This window comes from Eschrichtius robustus, chromosome 8, assembly GCF_028021215.1.
Source record: "Eschrichtius robustus isolate mEscRob2 chromosome 8, mEscRob2.pri, whole genome shotgun sequence".
In the NCBI taxonomy this organism is placed as follows: Eukaryota; Metazoa; Chordata; class Mammalia; order Artiodactyla; family Eschrichtiidae; genus Eschrichtius; species Eschrichtius robustus.
Genome location: NC_090831.1, coordinates 24499948 through 24515354, shown reverse-complemented (window position 1 = coordinate 24515354; position 15407 = coordinate 24499948). Strand labels below are relative to the sequence as shown.

The following is a 15407-nucleotide window of genomic DNA, read 5'->3' as shown; positions in this document are numbered from 1 at the left end:
ATCTATGGAAAAATGTGCAATATTAACGTATGTTAATATTTCAAAAAAGTTTTAGTAGAAAGAAAATTTTTAGAATCCTGCTCCCTGGTCTCTATCAAAATCTGAAGATATTTAATACTTTCTCACAAACCAGATTTCTATTTTAAGATGGTTCCTCAGAAGTCTCCAATAACTAAATTCTCCTCTTTAATATTTAGGAGGTGGAGTTTATAAAACTACCCACCACCTATTTCCTATCCTTTCATGTAGGCCCATCTTTTCATAATGACCGTAGTCCTCAACTATGTAGACTGAGGGTAGGATTAGAGAAGAAAAGTAGCTGTCAACTTGGCTCTTTGAGCCTAGCGAGTTCCAAGCTCAGTTCTCTCCTCCACACTGGCCTTATTTATTCTTCTGTAACTGTATAGACACTCATTCTCCTCTAGAAATAAGCCCTCATCTTTGATTCTTCTTCATTGCCCCTACTCCTTATCCCTCTCCAGACATCCTCCAAGTAAGCAGTCCAACCCATTATTTTGCCCAGAGTAAAGCTCTGTAGCTCTGCAGCTACAGAGCTTTACTCTGGGCAAAATAATGGCCTGGATTTATATTCGTGTAATATATAAAACTCCTGGATGCTGAAGAGTCCCTTTATTCCGGTGGATAATTTCCATCTTAGATAAATTCTGGGGAATATCTCCAGTGTTAATATCTCTTACTTACCCCTGACCTATCTGCTACTTTACATGCAGTAAATATGAATATTTGTCATGAATATTGTCAAGCAGATCAAAGAACACATTCTAGAAAATTTAGAGAGTATAAAGTTAGTACCACCTCACCCTCTACTCTGCCATATACATAGTTCTATTACCATCTGAAAATAGCGTTTACAAGCTCAACAGTCAAATGACAAAACTTAGTAGAATATTTATAGCAAATTTTAAAGTCTGATAGGTTTCTTCTCATCTCAGTATGCTTATATAGCTTTGCTCTCTTAAGTTGTTCTGCTGATATATCAAACTATTACCAGGAACAGGTCAAATAAAACTGTTACACAGTGGTCCAATTTCAGTATGACTTAAATCAGGGCTTTTTCAAGTTTTTGTGTATATAGATCACTTGGGCATCCTATTAAACTGCAGATTCTGATTCAGTAGATCTGGGTTAGCATCTGAGATTCTGCATTTTTAACAAGTTCACAGGTTATGCTGAGGCACCCGACTCAGATTTCACACAATTAAAGAAACAAAACTTTAAAACATTTATATTTTCCTAGGTATGTCACAGTTCTCCTTCATGAGTGTGTAGAATGGAACGTTTCTGAAGTATGTACACATAGGCTTACTAGCATCTGAGAACAGTTGGGAAAAGAAAATAGGAGTTAATATGTCAATAACTCATAGACAAAAACAGCTAATATACAATTACAGTAGCAATATCAAACAATATTGAAGTCAAGCACATTCAAAAATTATAAATGAAAAGCAAATCATTTTTCTAATAAAGTTTTTATTTTCACAAATATTAAAAAATGTAGCTTCCTTTGAGCCAGGAAAGGAAAAAGCAGAGTATGCCTGTGTGTATTTGATACAGATATTCAACACTGACTCATTCTTAGTTCATTAACTCAGCTCGCTGCAAATAACTCAGAAAAAACAATCATAGGTAATTCTGTTAGTGTATGCAGAAAAGGGTAACGGGCAGTGATCATTTAAGTGGAGTGAATGGAGTGGTTATTTAGAGTTGTAGATGGGCCAGAAGAGACAGATGAAGAGAGAGCAGCCACAATGTCTCTAATACATTGAACTTCAACCGGAAACACTGAACTGACAGGTGGAACACAACTGCAACAAACTCCAGCTCCAAAGATAATTAATGTGTAGCTCAGACATTGAAAATGGGTTAAGATTGACAGATTATTTCACATGTAAAAATCCAAATACAAATATCCAGCACTTTCACAAGAACAAATTTTCAGGGATAACCAATTTGCCTTATTAGTACATTTTTTCCTGAAATGATACCCCCTTTACTTCTCTTTTTCTGAGACCTGAAAGCTGTATAGCTCTTTTCATGTACTTGTCAGCAACAGTAAGCCTTCACCCGTTTTAAGATGCTATAGATTCTCTAACTTATGTTAACTCCTTTGCATATGCTATACATTTTCAAACTTAAGTTTTGAACAACTATAGTTTTGTTGTGATTAAACATACTTTGGAATGAAAATGTGCCACTTTACAAGATGGTGCAGGTTTTCTATGGAATAAAACATACAAATTCATTCATGTGTACAATGACACCTTCTCTAGGTCAAACAAGTCACGTTTAACACATTCCCAAAAGTGCCCACTCCCAACTCGGCATACGCACATGCACGTGGAGACACACACACATCCAAATCTATTTTTTATATGAAAAATCTATCTCCCATTTATTAAAGGAAGTATTATTTTTTTCTACTGGGTATTTTTAATGTATTTCACTTATCTTTGAGTATGAATTATCTTTCTTCTTATACATAATAAATAGAATTTAGAGAAAACATGGTGATGAATGGTAAAGATTAGAATATTCATGTATTTAGTTATAGACACATAAGTCAAAGCCTTTTTCCTGATACCTATATACTATGAGATGCATTTTTGTATGAAGATTTAAAAATGAGTAATTGATTGGTTGTGCAGTTCTACCATGAGGTGGATATGCAATTTCTCAACCAATTCTTTTGAACAGTTTCTACTTTACATCATTCAGCCCTACTTAGTTTAAGATTTAAAGAAGTATCCTTTATATTCCTCCTAGATCAACATGTCCGCAAATATCCTAATACAGCGAAAATAGACTCAAGTATCAGAAGAGGATGTTTGGGATCTCATATGTCCATATCTTAGGGGGATACTTTTTTTCTGTTCCCAATAAATGAGAGGACATTATTACATCAGTGTGTTTTGAGTATCTTCAAGATTTTCCAACAATCCTTCCAAACTGGTGGTATCTCAGTTTGGGGTTTTCAGTATTTACCCTGGCAGCTAACATGAGGAGATTAATTATTCTTGATTTTAGTATCTCAACAAACCAGTTACTAATACTTTATCCTAGAAACCTCTGTGTGTAAAACACAGACAGAATGTGGTCCACCTTCCCTTTCTATGGGGGGCCTTTTTAGGGGGCCTAGTGCTCTCTGCCATAAGTGAACCCCTGCTAAAGAGAGCAGAGTTACCTAACAATACGTCTTCTAATAAAAAGGAAAGATCCTTCATAGTCTAGACTTTAAGTACTGCAACTCTAAAGCATGACTAAGCATCTTTGTATTTCCTTTTCCCCCAACTGGCTCAAAAAATTAGCAAAGGAAAAGTGGTCAAGATTGAATTTAGAAATGCTTCAGAAGGAAATATAGATGCATAAAGAAATAAAAATTCAGATAGAATACATCGGTCAGAAAACTAGAGTAAATGTTTTGTGACACAACAGGAACTGGACAAAAGCACAGGAATTTAAGGAGCAACATTTTTTAATGTTTGAAACCAGTCTTTCTGAGGCGACTATGAAAGCAAGAAATATTACAACAAATAACCATGAATGCACATTCTACTCTTTGTAATCTCCCACACAATAATTTCTTTATTATCATTTACATCTCTTAATACCAGCACAGCATTCTGAAGTTGCCAAGCATAAGTTGTATGCAACTGAGTGAAAAGATCAAAATCTACTCAGATTTCCAGAAGAGCCGCAGAATGTGGAAAACGACAAAGTCCCCAAACATGTTCATTTGCCTTAGCACTGACAAAAATGTGAGCCATATTGTCATAAAGAGCATGGTGATAAGGCTTGCTCATTCTGTGTGAAGGATTTAATAGAGAAAGAAAATTAAGTAATATTTAATAAATGGTTCATAGGCCAGTCATTTAGTTTCCATTCTTAAATGTCTTTCAGAATAGTTGATACTCATGAAATGCTATGTCCTGACAGTCCTGGGGTCTGTGTATTGCAGGGACACTGATGAGGGTAGTTATGTTTTCCCTTTGATGAGGAAGACAAGAGTTCAGGGTCCAGGATTTGTTTAGATCATCCACCCCTCTGCTGAATTTAGCAAAAGGGAACCAATCAGTGAATCAGTACCAAATAAAAATAACTGGACCATGCTGAAGCCACATCTGTAGAAACTGATGTCCATTCCATTGTGAACATGTTGAATTTTAAAAGGTGCTGTGTTTCTTCAAAGTATGGATTTTAATGACATCTTAATAATCCTTTAGAAATGTGCTGTTGCTCAGTACAAAAAAAAAAAACAAATGCCACCAGTTCTTCCACTATAAGATAAGACATGTTTTGCAAACGTAAAGCATATTAAACCTTCATTTTGTAGGTCGACATTAAGAAAGGTCCTGATGTAGCTGGTGCATAAATGTAAAGACTCATTTGCTTCCTGGAAAGCAGAAGAAAGGTAAGTACTTAACAGAAAGTCGTGGAAAAATGAAACTGGTAATATTCGAATTCTATATACTGAAGATGTCATGTTTTCTAGTAATTAACCCAATTTCTCAAGCTGTGGAGAAAAGTTCTCTGATGAACTTCATGGATAAGGCAATTATTTTCCCGTTCCAGGATACACGTAGGCTGCTTCCCAGCTCTCAAGAGCTGCGCATGGCCAGCTAAGGAGGGGTAGCGCGCTCAATCTGCTCTGGATGAGCATCTCCACTCTTTGCTGTCCCTTCAGACCATCCTCCACTTAGCGGTGTATATACTGCTACTTTCCGAAGGACTACTGGCTTACTCTCTTTGTGATCCATTGAGCAAACTCACACCTTAGCTCCACCATCTTTGCTTTACTCCCTCTTGTACATCCATCTCCTTATTTTTCAATTGTTTATAAATCTTCCCAAAGGCATAATTATTATAATATTTGAAACTGAAGCTTGTTTAAGGAAATCTATGTCTGTGATTCTTCTAAATCTAGTAAATCAGGTAATCTACAGGGAACAGTGTTCTTCTCTATTTGTAAAGAAAAAAGAAAAAAGACGTATCGTTGTGTAAAGAGCAGTAGCTTTTCCCTGTAACAGTCAGATGATAAGCCAAACCAATATACTTGTTGACAAAGACACTCTAGAAAGTTTTCAATCTTTCACCCTAATAGAGCCATGTACAGACCCAAGATAATTGGCATTCAGGGCTCATTAAGCACTGATGAAATTGTTCATGTAATTTCAGTAGAGAACAATACAGAAAAAATCTATGACTCATACTTCCTTTTGAAAAGCATATTTTCCCACTAGAAGAAGTTTTTGTTATAATTTGGCTTTTCAGTGGATGATCTTTTTGTCTATTGTATAAGTGTTCACATGAATTACTTTGTTTAATCATAACTTATTTGTTACTGGACTAATGACAGGTCTTAAAGGTGATGCAATATTTCCTCTATGTGTTATAATGTGAATATATTAGGTTAGCATTTTGAATAACTATTCAAATGGATTGTAGGCAGAATTGTTCAGTCCTCTTTTGAGTGAATAGTGACAGAAATAATCAGAACAAAAAAATGGAGTTGCCTTCCTAGTCTCAAGCTCTCAATTTCATATCCAGAAAAATATTGTCCAAAAATTCCACTTCATTTTTCTTCGTCTTCAGTTTAACTGATTCACACTGTGAAAATGGACAATTTTGCACAGTTTAAATTTATAACTTTCTGGGATGACTCCATAAGATAGAATGGATGCTAATGAATCCCTGATTATTGGAAACTCATGAAATATTATTAGGGATTAGTTGTGATAATTCATGTAAAATATTTAGCATGATTTTGGCACATAATAAAAGCTCAGTAATTATCAGTGGCAGTTCCAGAATTTCTACATAAGACAGGTTACAGTCAACAGGCTGATTGGAAGTAGAGCAAGAATCCTTGTTTTGAAGTTGTGATTTTTCATGCCAAGTATATTGCTTTTATTTTGATTGTGTATATTTTTTGAGGTTCCTGGGAAGGGAGGGCGGACAGAAACTATGGGTAAGTGACAAATTCCACCCCCCCCCCCACAGGCCATACCTATGCCAAGTATGATTAGTAAAGAAAGGCTTAGGGAAGATAGGGTCAGGCATTCATTCCTCTACGTACAAGGGGGCATGTGCAGTAATACCTAAAACACAGAGGCCTCAAACACCTCTACAGTTTTGTCAAAACTCAAATCTGTCTACATTTAGCTGATTTTTCCTGTAAACTCTGAGTAATTTGGTTTTACTGTGTTGAACATTTTTGTCTTCTGTTTTCTTGTATTGTTGTATTCAGTTCTAGCTCCTGAATTGTAGTAATTCATCAGGGCTTCCACACTAAACATCTAGAGTGCACACTGTGATTTTGGACAGCATGACTATATGCAACAATCCTGTTTCTATATTAATATGCTATCTTCATTTAAAAATAGCATATTTTTACCTAATTTTAGTTCTATCATTTATTGAGTTTTCATTTCTCATTAATTTCTAGCTTATTTAATTTTCCTTTTTATTTTCTTTTCCCTTGTAAATTCTAATTTCCCTAAATAGCCACCATTTTCAGTTTTACATAAACTTTCCTGGTCAGTGATCTATTAAATTAATTATTTGTAATTTTAAAATAATTAACTAGCTAGAAATAATCAAGAAAAGAAAAGTTAGTACATATATAGCTTTTGTGCAACATTCTAACTTTGAAAGGTGACAATTTCATATTTTAGCCCATTCCTCCAATAATAAAGATGAAATATAGTGATCTGCTTGATATTAATAGGCCTTATTACTCATTTAGGCTTTGTTTATAATTTACATTAAGCATCTCAAAACTTCAAGGATGTGTTAAAAATGATAGGTGACTAGACATATCCAGAAATATTTGCAGCCTAGTTTATAACCTCTTTTTGATAAAACGAAAACAAGTAATATATAAACTAATGTTATTAAAGCCATATATAATTTTTGTTATATACTTACTTAATTTACTCTCTTTGATCTGCATGCACAGTATGAAATCGTAAAAACAATAAACATCACCACACCAACACTGAGTAAGGTAATTTCTACCAGGCCAAGGAGGTTTATTTTTCCAGTCACTTGATTTCTGAACATTTCTGCCTTTTCATCACCGATGGTGCCAGTCTGTAATCAAGTTAACAATTAACGTTATTTCAGTTGATTAGTGGAGCAAATTATTTAAAACTCTCCACTTATGTATCACTCTTTTTTCAAAACACCACATAGATGTTAGTCATCTTTATCTATAAGAAAAGACAATGGAATTCCCTTTTCATGTCAGAGAAGGCAGTAAATGCCAAGGTAGAATATTTAGAGAGAGAAATATAATCTTCTTCCTTTGAAACATGTTATATAGCACTCTCCAATACACTGACTTCATTGATCTATACAAAGGTCTTACTGAAATATTTTCCAGTTTTCCGAAGGATGTTTCCTAGTGACAGAAGGAAATGGCAAGGGCCAACAGTTTCTTTCCTCTGAAGGCTTCTGTAGTGTATTTCCTCATTCTGTGGCTAATCAATTCCGTGATTTGTACTAAAAATATCTTGTTAGGCACTCGGATAGACTGCAGACACCTACTCTTACGTGGTCTTTATAAGTTTGGTTTGCTTTTATTAGCACTACAGTATTCACATTGAGTTACTTGGAGTTACATGTATGTATGACTCTTTCCTAACACAAGCACTATGACAAGAAAAAGTGTTTACTAATTGTATTATGAAAATAATCCAGAAGTATAGGAAGTACTTCATCCTTCTGAAATAAAAACACTGGAAACTAACATAAACCTGATATTTCTGTGTGGCTTGGTTCTCTCAAAATAATTAATTACATAATTAATAATATATAAACTCGCCCATATAGGTAATGGAAACACATACAACTTCAAATTCTATACATATGTGTTTAATTTTCAAGCATTAAAAGCTTTTTCTATATACAAGGAAGTTTACAGTTTTTGGTGACTAATAGATAAGAATACTAACCTCATTAAGCCAAAGAATAGGCACCATATAATTCTGCTTCAGACCCTTTAATGCTCTGTAATAAACATTGAAAATAATTATGAAAATATATACTAATATAATACACATATATAACAGAAATGTTAGTAATTACTAGTGTAAATAAATGTTCAGAAATTAGTTGCTCTTCAACTTGCTAAATTCCTTGATTTTTGTTCCCTGTAATGAATCATTTAAATATTAATATGGCTGTTTATCAGACATCTTTCACTCTTATAAATCTTTCTAATACATATTTCTAATTAGATTGACTTTTTCTAAGCACGTATTTTCCCTTTCGACAATTTATACCCAGGAAACTAAAATTGAATTTTAGAAACAATTGTCCTGGAAATATTTGGACAGCTAGCAAAATGAGAAACACCATCATACACTAATTCCAGAATATGTGTAAATACAATTTCAATACACACTAGATATAATTCTAAATTAAAGATGAAAGTTATAAACAGTAGTTATTTCATGATATTAAGCCAAAGAGAAGTTGAAATTTTATATTATTTCCACTTAATTTCATACATATACTCACTTTCTGACAAGAAAATACTAAAAATCATAATGAACCTGTTCAAGAGACTCACCCAATTTTTTTTCCTGGCTTAACCAGTATATTGATCTGCAGGCGTTTTGCAAACTGTAAAGTGAATCCAGTTATCTAAAAAGAGAACAAACTAAAATAATTACCAACTTCCTTTAAATAATTCATTTATAATATCCAAAACTTATTTTTACTGTTATATAGAACCTAAGGTAAAACTGTAGTACTTGAAACTTGTGAAATTTATTAAATAATTAATTAGACATATTAAATATTATGTACATAACTTCATAATTACATCTTATGTGTATATGCATGTGTGTATACAGACCTATACACACGTGTATATACGCACACACACACAATTTCTTTGCCCAACCTACTGTCAAGGTTTTAGTTAAATTTGTGATATTTATCTGAACTGGTTTTGGGGAATCAACAACAGCAGTGAAACTTAGAACTCATATAGTCAATTTAAATCTCAAATTATATATGGTCAAATATATATTCAGTCAGAACCCATGTGTCATCAGTATAATTATAATACTACTTCTATCATTACTTAAAATTAAACGTGACTACTAAAATTCTGGCATGTCGTTTAACTTTTGAAAAGGAGAATATTAAAAGAAATTAAAAGTTGAAACTGTTACACTATAGGAAATTTAATAGATTTTTCCTGACGCTAAGTATAATAGATCTTGCCTCAAATGCGCATATACCCATAAAATCTCTTTTCATCCCTCATGATCTACAGTGTCCCTTCATATAAGCAATACTTGCAGTTAAGTATAAAATGACAGTAAAATTGTAATTTATACCAAATTGTTTTAAGCCAATTAGAATCATACCCATCATTACTATCCCTGACCTACGAACAATTAAAAAGGATTATAAAGGTCCATACGCTGAAAAACTAAAATAGAATTACCTCAACATTTCATAAGCAACAACAGGAAGAAACCAGTGTTACTTTCCTTGAAATAAAAGTAGGTAATTATATACGCATTACTCTACATAAAATAGATAACCAACAAGGACTTACTATGTAGCACAGGGAACTATACTCAGTATTTTGTAATAACCTATAAGGGAAAAAAAATCTGAAAAAAATACATATATATATAAATATAACTAAATCACTTTGCTGTACACCTGAACTTAACACAACATCGTAAATCAACTATACTTCAATAAAAATTTTTGAGTAATTTGTCAAGATTGTGATGCAGTAAATATCATCAATAAATGTCATTGACAGAAAGGCGAGAACTTAATTTTTCTTTCATTTAAAAAATGCCAAACCAATCAGATCAATAATGTATTTGCTTACAGGTTCAACATCTAAGTACGTGCTATGTTCCTCTTCATTTGGACTTAAGCCTTCAACAGGTTCTGTAATTTCAGGACTTGCATGTAGAAAATGAGGAAGTGAAATGTACACGGGTTTTCCTGAAAACAAGTTTTAAGAGACAATTGGGATAAATCATTTTCCTCATTACGCATAGCACTCAAAAGATTTCCGTGAAAATAAAGATTTTTAAGTTAAAAGAAATGCAAAGTTGGCTTTGAATGCGAAATGGGGAATGAGGGTGAGAGAAAATTATTACATCTAATCACTTTAGAGCAAAAATAAAATATAAGCTTCTGCGTCATCCTACTAACCATTCAGTTGATGTCTGTCGTTATTCCCTTAGGTGTTTATTTTCAATATGTAAAGCTTAGCTGCTGAACACAAATTTACAACCACATACCTTCATGTTTTAGGGAGTAATATGTCTGTGGACTGAGAATTTAAGAGGCTTTTCTTTCTTTATTCTCACCCACTCCAATATGAAGAAGGTGAGCAAAATAAGATAGACTCCAAATTTCATGTTTGAGTCAGTTCTTCTTTCAGAGACACCCTGAAATATATTTATTTTTATTTACCATTTTCTAGGGTAGAAAAAGTTAGAAAAACGTCAGATGGGTAAGTTGGGATGCTCAGAGTATTCTGAGAATTATTTTCATTTTACCCTAAATCTAAAAGGAGCACAGGGATTCTGCACAGCAAAGAAAACCATCAAAAAATGAAAAGTCTACCTATGGGATGGGAGAAAATATTTGCAAAACACATATCCCATAAGTGATTAAAATCTAAAATATGCAAGGAATTCACACAACTCAAGAAAGTAAATAACCCAATTAAAAAGTGAGCAAAGGACCTAAAGAGACATTTTCCAAAGTAGCACAGGGAAATATCAGTAGGGTTTTACCTAATAATAACTAAGTTTTGCAACACGGAAACAACTGGGAGGTTGAAAGCGGTACAAAAATCCAAACAAAAATATCCTATCATCACCTTTACTTTCTGCCCTTTTTACTTTCTCACTTTAAATTTCTGGTGGAAAGGAAACCTAGGTGAAATTTACATTTTAAAGAAAACTGCATATTATGCCATGGATTGTGACATCAAGACCTTTTACTCACCGCCTTTGCATTTGCCAATATCTAGCACACCATATAAGGTACAATTTTTGGAGATAATTTTTTCTGTGCAGAAACAGTGGTTGTCTGGATTTTGAAGTGGAGATGCAAAAGCCAAGGATGGAAGGATAAATCTATACACAGGGATTCCTTTCAGATTAATTTCAGCTCCAAACACAGCATAGAATGATCTAAACACAGACAAGAAAGAGCTTCATTCTGGAAAACTGAACTTCATTATGGAGATTCTGTTTTTCTTATTTTTAAATTTATATTATTGCTTTAAATTAGAAAAACTGGATATAATCTTGTTAGAATTCTTGCTTATGTCTTAGGAAAAATGTTCTTGTGATATTTTAAGACACACCAGAACTCAATACCTGAGTATGAGCTCTTCTTACCTTTGTTTTCAAAAGCTTCTGAGAATAATTTTTGCTTGTGAACTACCATGGAGTATTTATACCGAGGACATTTCTCAGAGTTAGTTTCCTTTATAGATTAAATATTTATATGACCTCCTCAAGTCCTCTATTTGTGCCCAGTTTAAATGAAAGAAAATAAAATTTCAATCTTCCACCACTTAATCCGGGAGAGAAGGGCTGCTCACTTCCTAGGGTGTGTGCATGTGGGTTTTGATATATGTCTCCTATGCTCCATCATTTACCAAGTGTCCACCATAACCTCAGCAGCGTACTGGAACTCAATACATAATATTTCTAATGCCCAGCTTATTCTGTATGAAGAAATGCTGCTCTCTTCAATTTTATAGATAAGGAAAAGAGTCAGAGATATTAAATACTTGCCCACACCACACAGTGTCTAGAAACAGAGCTAGGATGCAAGCATACGAGTGTGGGTCAGTGCTTGTGCGATAGCTACTGGGCCCCATCAATTTGAAAAGATGCTGCAGTGTCAGTAGAGCACATGAACATAGTTCTGTGACTGTGGTATCACCATCTTGGACGTTTTTTAAAAATTATAGTCGATTTACAGTGTTCTGTTAGTTTCTGGTGTGCAGCAAAATGATTCAAATATATGCATATATATTCTTTTTCAGATTCTTTTTCATTATGGGTTATTACAAGTTATTGAATATAGTCCCCTGTGCTATAAACTAGGACTTTGTTTATATAGTAGTGTGTATATGTTAATCCCAAACTCCTAGTTTATCCCTCTCCCACTTTCCCCTTTGGTAACTATAAGTTTGTTTTCTGTGTCTATGAATCTGTTTTGTAAATAAGTTTATTTATACATTTTTTAAGATTCCACCTATCAGTGATATCATACACTATTTGTCTTTCTCTGTCTGACTTACTTCACTTACTATGATAATCAGTAGGTTCATCTGTGTTGCTGTAAATATCATTATTTCATTCTTTTTATGGCTGAGTAATATTCCATTGTGCGTATATACCAGATTTCTTTATCCATTCATCTGTTGATGGACATTTAGATTGCTTCCACATCTTGGCTATTGTAAATAGTGCTGCTATGATCATTGGGGTGCATATATCTTTTCTAATTAGAGTTTTTGTCTTTTCCAGGTATATGTCTAGGAGTGAGATTGCTGGTAACCGTAGTTTTATATTTTAAGGAACCTCCATTCTGTTTTCCATAATTGCTGCACCAATTTACATTCTCACCAACAGTGTAGGAGAGTTCCCTTTTCTCCACACCCTATCCAGGATTTATTATTTTTAGACGTTTTGATGATGGTCATTCTGGCGGGTGTGAGGTGATACCTCACTGCAGTTTTGATTTGCATTTCTCTAATAATTTGCAGTGTTGAGCATCTTTTCACGTGCCTGTTCGTCATCTGTATGTCTTCTCTGGAGAAATGTCTATTTAGGTCTTCTGCCCATTTTTCGATTGGGTTGTTTGTTTGTTTGTTTGTTTTGACACTGAACTGTATGAGCTGTTTGTATATCTTGGAAATTAAGCCCTTTTGGGTCACATTGTTTGTGAATAATTTCTCCCAGTCTTTATGTTCTCTTTACAGTTTGTTTATGGTTTCCTTTGCTGTGCAGAACATTATAAGGTTGATTAGGTCCCATCTGTTTATTTTTGCTTTTATTTCTATTGCTCTGGGAGACTGACCTTAGAAACCACTGCTACGATTTATGTCAGAGACTGTTTTGCCTAGGTCCTCTTCTAGCAGTTTTATGGTGTTGTGTCTTATATTTAGGTCTTTTAGCCATTTTGCGTTTATTTTTGTGTATGTTGTGTGGGTGTGTTCTAACTTCGTTGATTTACATGCAGCTGTCCAGCTTTCTCAATACCACTTGCTGAAGAGACTCTTTTCTCCATTGTATATTCTTGTCTCCTTTGTTGAAGATGAATTGTCCATAGACATGTGGGCTTCTTTCTGGACTCTCTGTTCTGTTCCATTGATCCATATGTCTGTTTTTCTGCCAATACCACACTGTTTTGATTACTGTTACTTTCTGAAGTCTGGAATGGTTATGCCTCCAGCTTTGTTCTTTTTCCTCACAATTGCTTTGGCAATTCTGAGTCTTTTGTGTTTCCATATAAATTTTATGATTATTTGTTCTATTTCTGTGAAAAATGTCATGGGTAATTTGTTAGGAATCACATTAAGTCTGTAGACTGCTTTGGGTAGTGTGGCCATTTTTACAATACAACAAGTCCCCTACGTACAAACCTTCAAGTTGTGAACTTTCAAAGATGCGAACATGCGTTCATATGTCCAATCACGTAAGTTAGTTCACGTGTCTGGCATACATTGTCACGTGTGTGCATCCTCCACAAGTGGTTGTGCTTTTTGTGTACTTTACTGTACACTACTGTATAGAGTACAGTAGTACAGTATCTTTATTTCAAGCCCAGGATGTCCAGAAGTAAGAGTAAAAGCGGCGGTGATATAGCTGGTACTACTGTACTGTACTGTAAGATTAAAAATGTTTTCTTTATTTTTTGTGTTTGTTTGTTTTTTATGTATTATTTGTGTGAAAAGTATTATAAACCTATTACAGTACAGTCCTGTATAGCCGATTGTGTTAGTTGGGTACCTTGCCTAACTTTGTTGGACTTAGAAACAAATTGGACTTACGAACATGCTCTTGGAATGGAACTCGTTCATATGTAGGGGACTTATTGTATTAATTCTTCCAAGCCAAGTGCATGAGATATAGCCATTTATTTGAATCATCTTCAGTTTCCATTATCAATGTTTTATAGTTCTCAGTGTAGGTCTTTCACCTTCTAGGTCAGGTTTATTCCTAAGCATTTTTTGGATGCGATTTTGAAAGAAATTGTTTTTTTTACCTTCTTGTTCTCATATTTCATTGTTAGTGTAGAGAAATGCAACAGATTTCTGTATGTTAATCTCGTATCCTGCTACCTTGCTTTTGTGTGGAGTCTTTAGGGTTTTTCTATATAGAGTATCATGTGATCTACATATAATGAGAGTTTTACCTCTTCCCTTCCAATTTGGATACCTTTGATTCTTTTTCTTGTCTGATTGCTGTGATGGGGACTTCCAGTACTATGTTGAATAGAAGTGGTGACAGTGGGCATTCTTGTCTTGTTCCAGAATTTAGCAGGAAGGCTTTCAGCTTCTCATTTTTGAGTATTATGTTGGCTGTGGGTTTCTATTAAATAGCTTTTATTATGGTGAGATATGTTCCCTGTATATCCACTTTGGTGAGAATTTTTATCACGAATTGATGTTGAATTTTATCAAATGATTTTTCTGTATCTATTGAGATAATCATATCTATTGTGATAATCATTTTGTCTTTTCCTTTGCTGATGTGGTGTATGTCATTGATTGTTTGCATATGTTGAACTATCCTTGTGACCCCAGAATGAATCCAACTTGATCATAGTGTATGATTCTTCTTATATATTGTTGGATTCAGTTCGCTAAGATATTGTTGAGGATTTTTTCATCTATATTCATCAAAGATATTGGCCTGTAATTTCTTTCTTGGTAATGTCTTTGTCTGGTTTTGTTATCAGGGTGGAGGTGACTTTATACAATAACTTTGTGAGTGTTCCCTCCTCTTCAATGTTTGGAAGAGTTTGAGAAGGATCGGTATAAGTTCTTCTTTGTATGTTTAGCAGAATTCCCTAGTGAAGACATTCAGTCCTAGACTTTTGTTTGCAGGGAGGTTTTTTGTTTGTTTGCTTGTTTGTTTTATTACGAATTCTATTTCACTTCTAGTGATCAATCTGTTCAAATTATCTATTTCTTCTGGATTCAGTTTTGGTGGGCTGTATATTCCTAGAAACTTGTCCATTTCTTCTCAGTTGTCCAATTTGTTGACATTTAATTGTTCACAGTGTTCTCTTATGATTTTTTGTATTTCTGTGGTGTCAGTTGTTATTTCTCCTTGTACCTTTCTTATTTTGTTTATTTGAGTCCTCTC

General features: G+C 34.0%; 1 protein-coding gene across 1 annotated transcript in view; it reads right to left on the bottom strand.

Annotated features, from left to right (window-relative positions):
- Positions 1 to 4253: 4253 nt before the first annotated feature.
- Positions 4254 to 15407, bottom strand: part of LOC137768420 (platelet glycoprotein 4-like) — a 66160-nt gene continuing 55006 nt past the window's right edge. The window contains exons 9-14 of the mRNA XM_068549931.1: positions 11020 to 11207; positions 9884 to 10002; positions 8594 to 8667; positions 7974 to 8028; positions 6946 to 7110; positions 4254 to 4411 (exon numbers count right to left, since the gene is read on the bottom strand). Of these exons, the coding sequence (XP_068406032.1) occupies positions 6946 to 7110; positions 7974 to 8028; positions 8594 to 8667; positions 9884 to 10002; positions 11020 to 11207 (601 nt within the window). The 3' untranslated portion in view covers positions 4254 to 4411. The remainder of the gene's footprint in view (positions 4412 to 6945; positions 7111 to 7973; positions 8029 to 8593; positions 8668 to 9883; positions 10003 to 11019; positions 11208 to 15407) is intronic.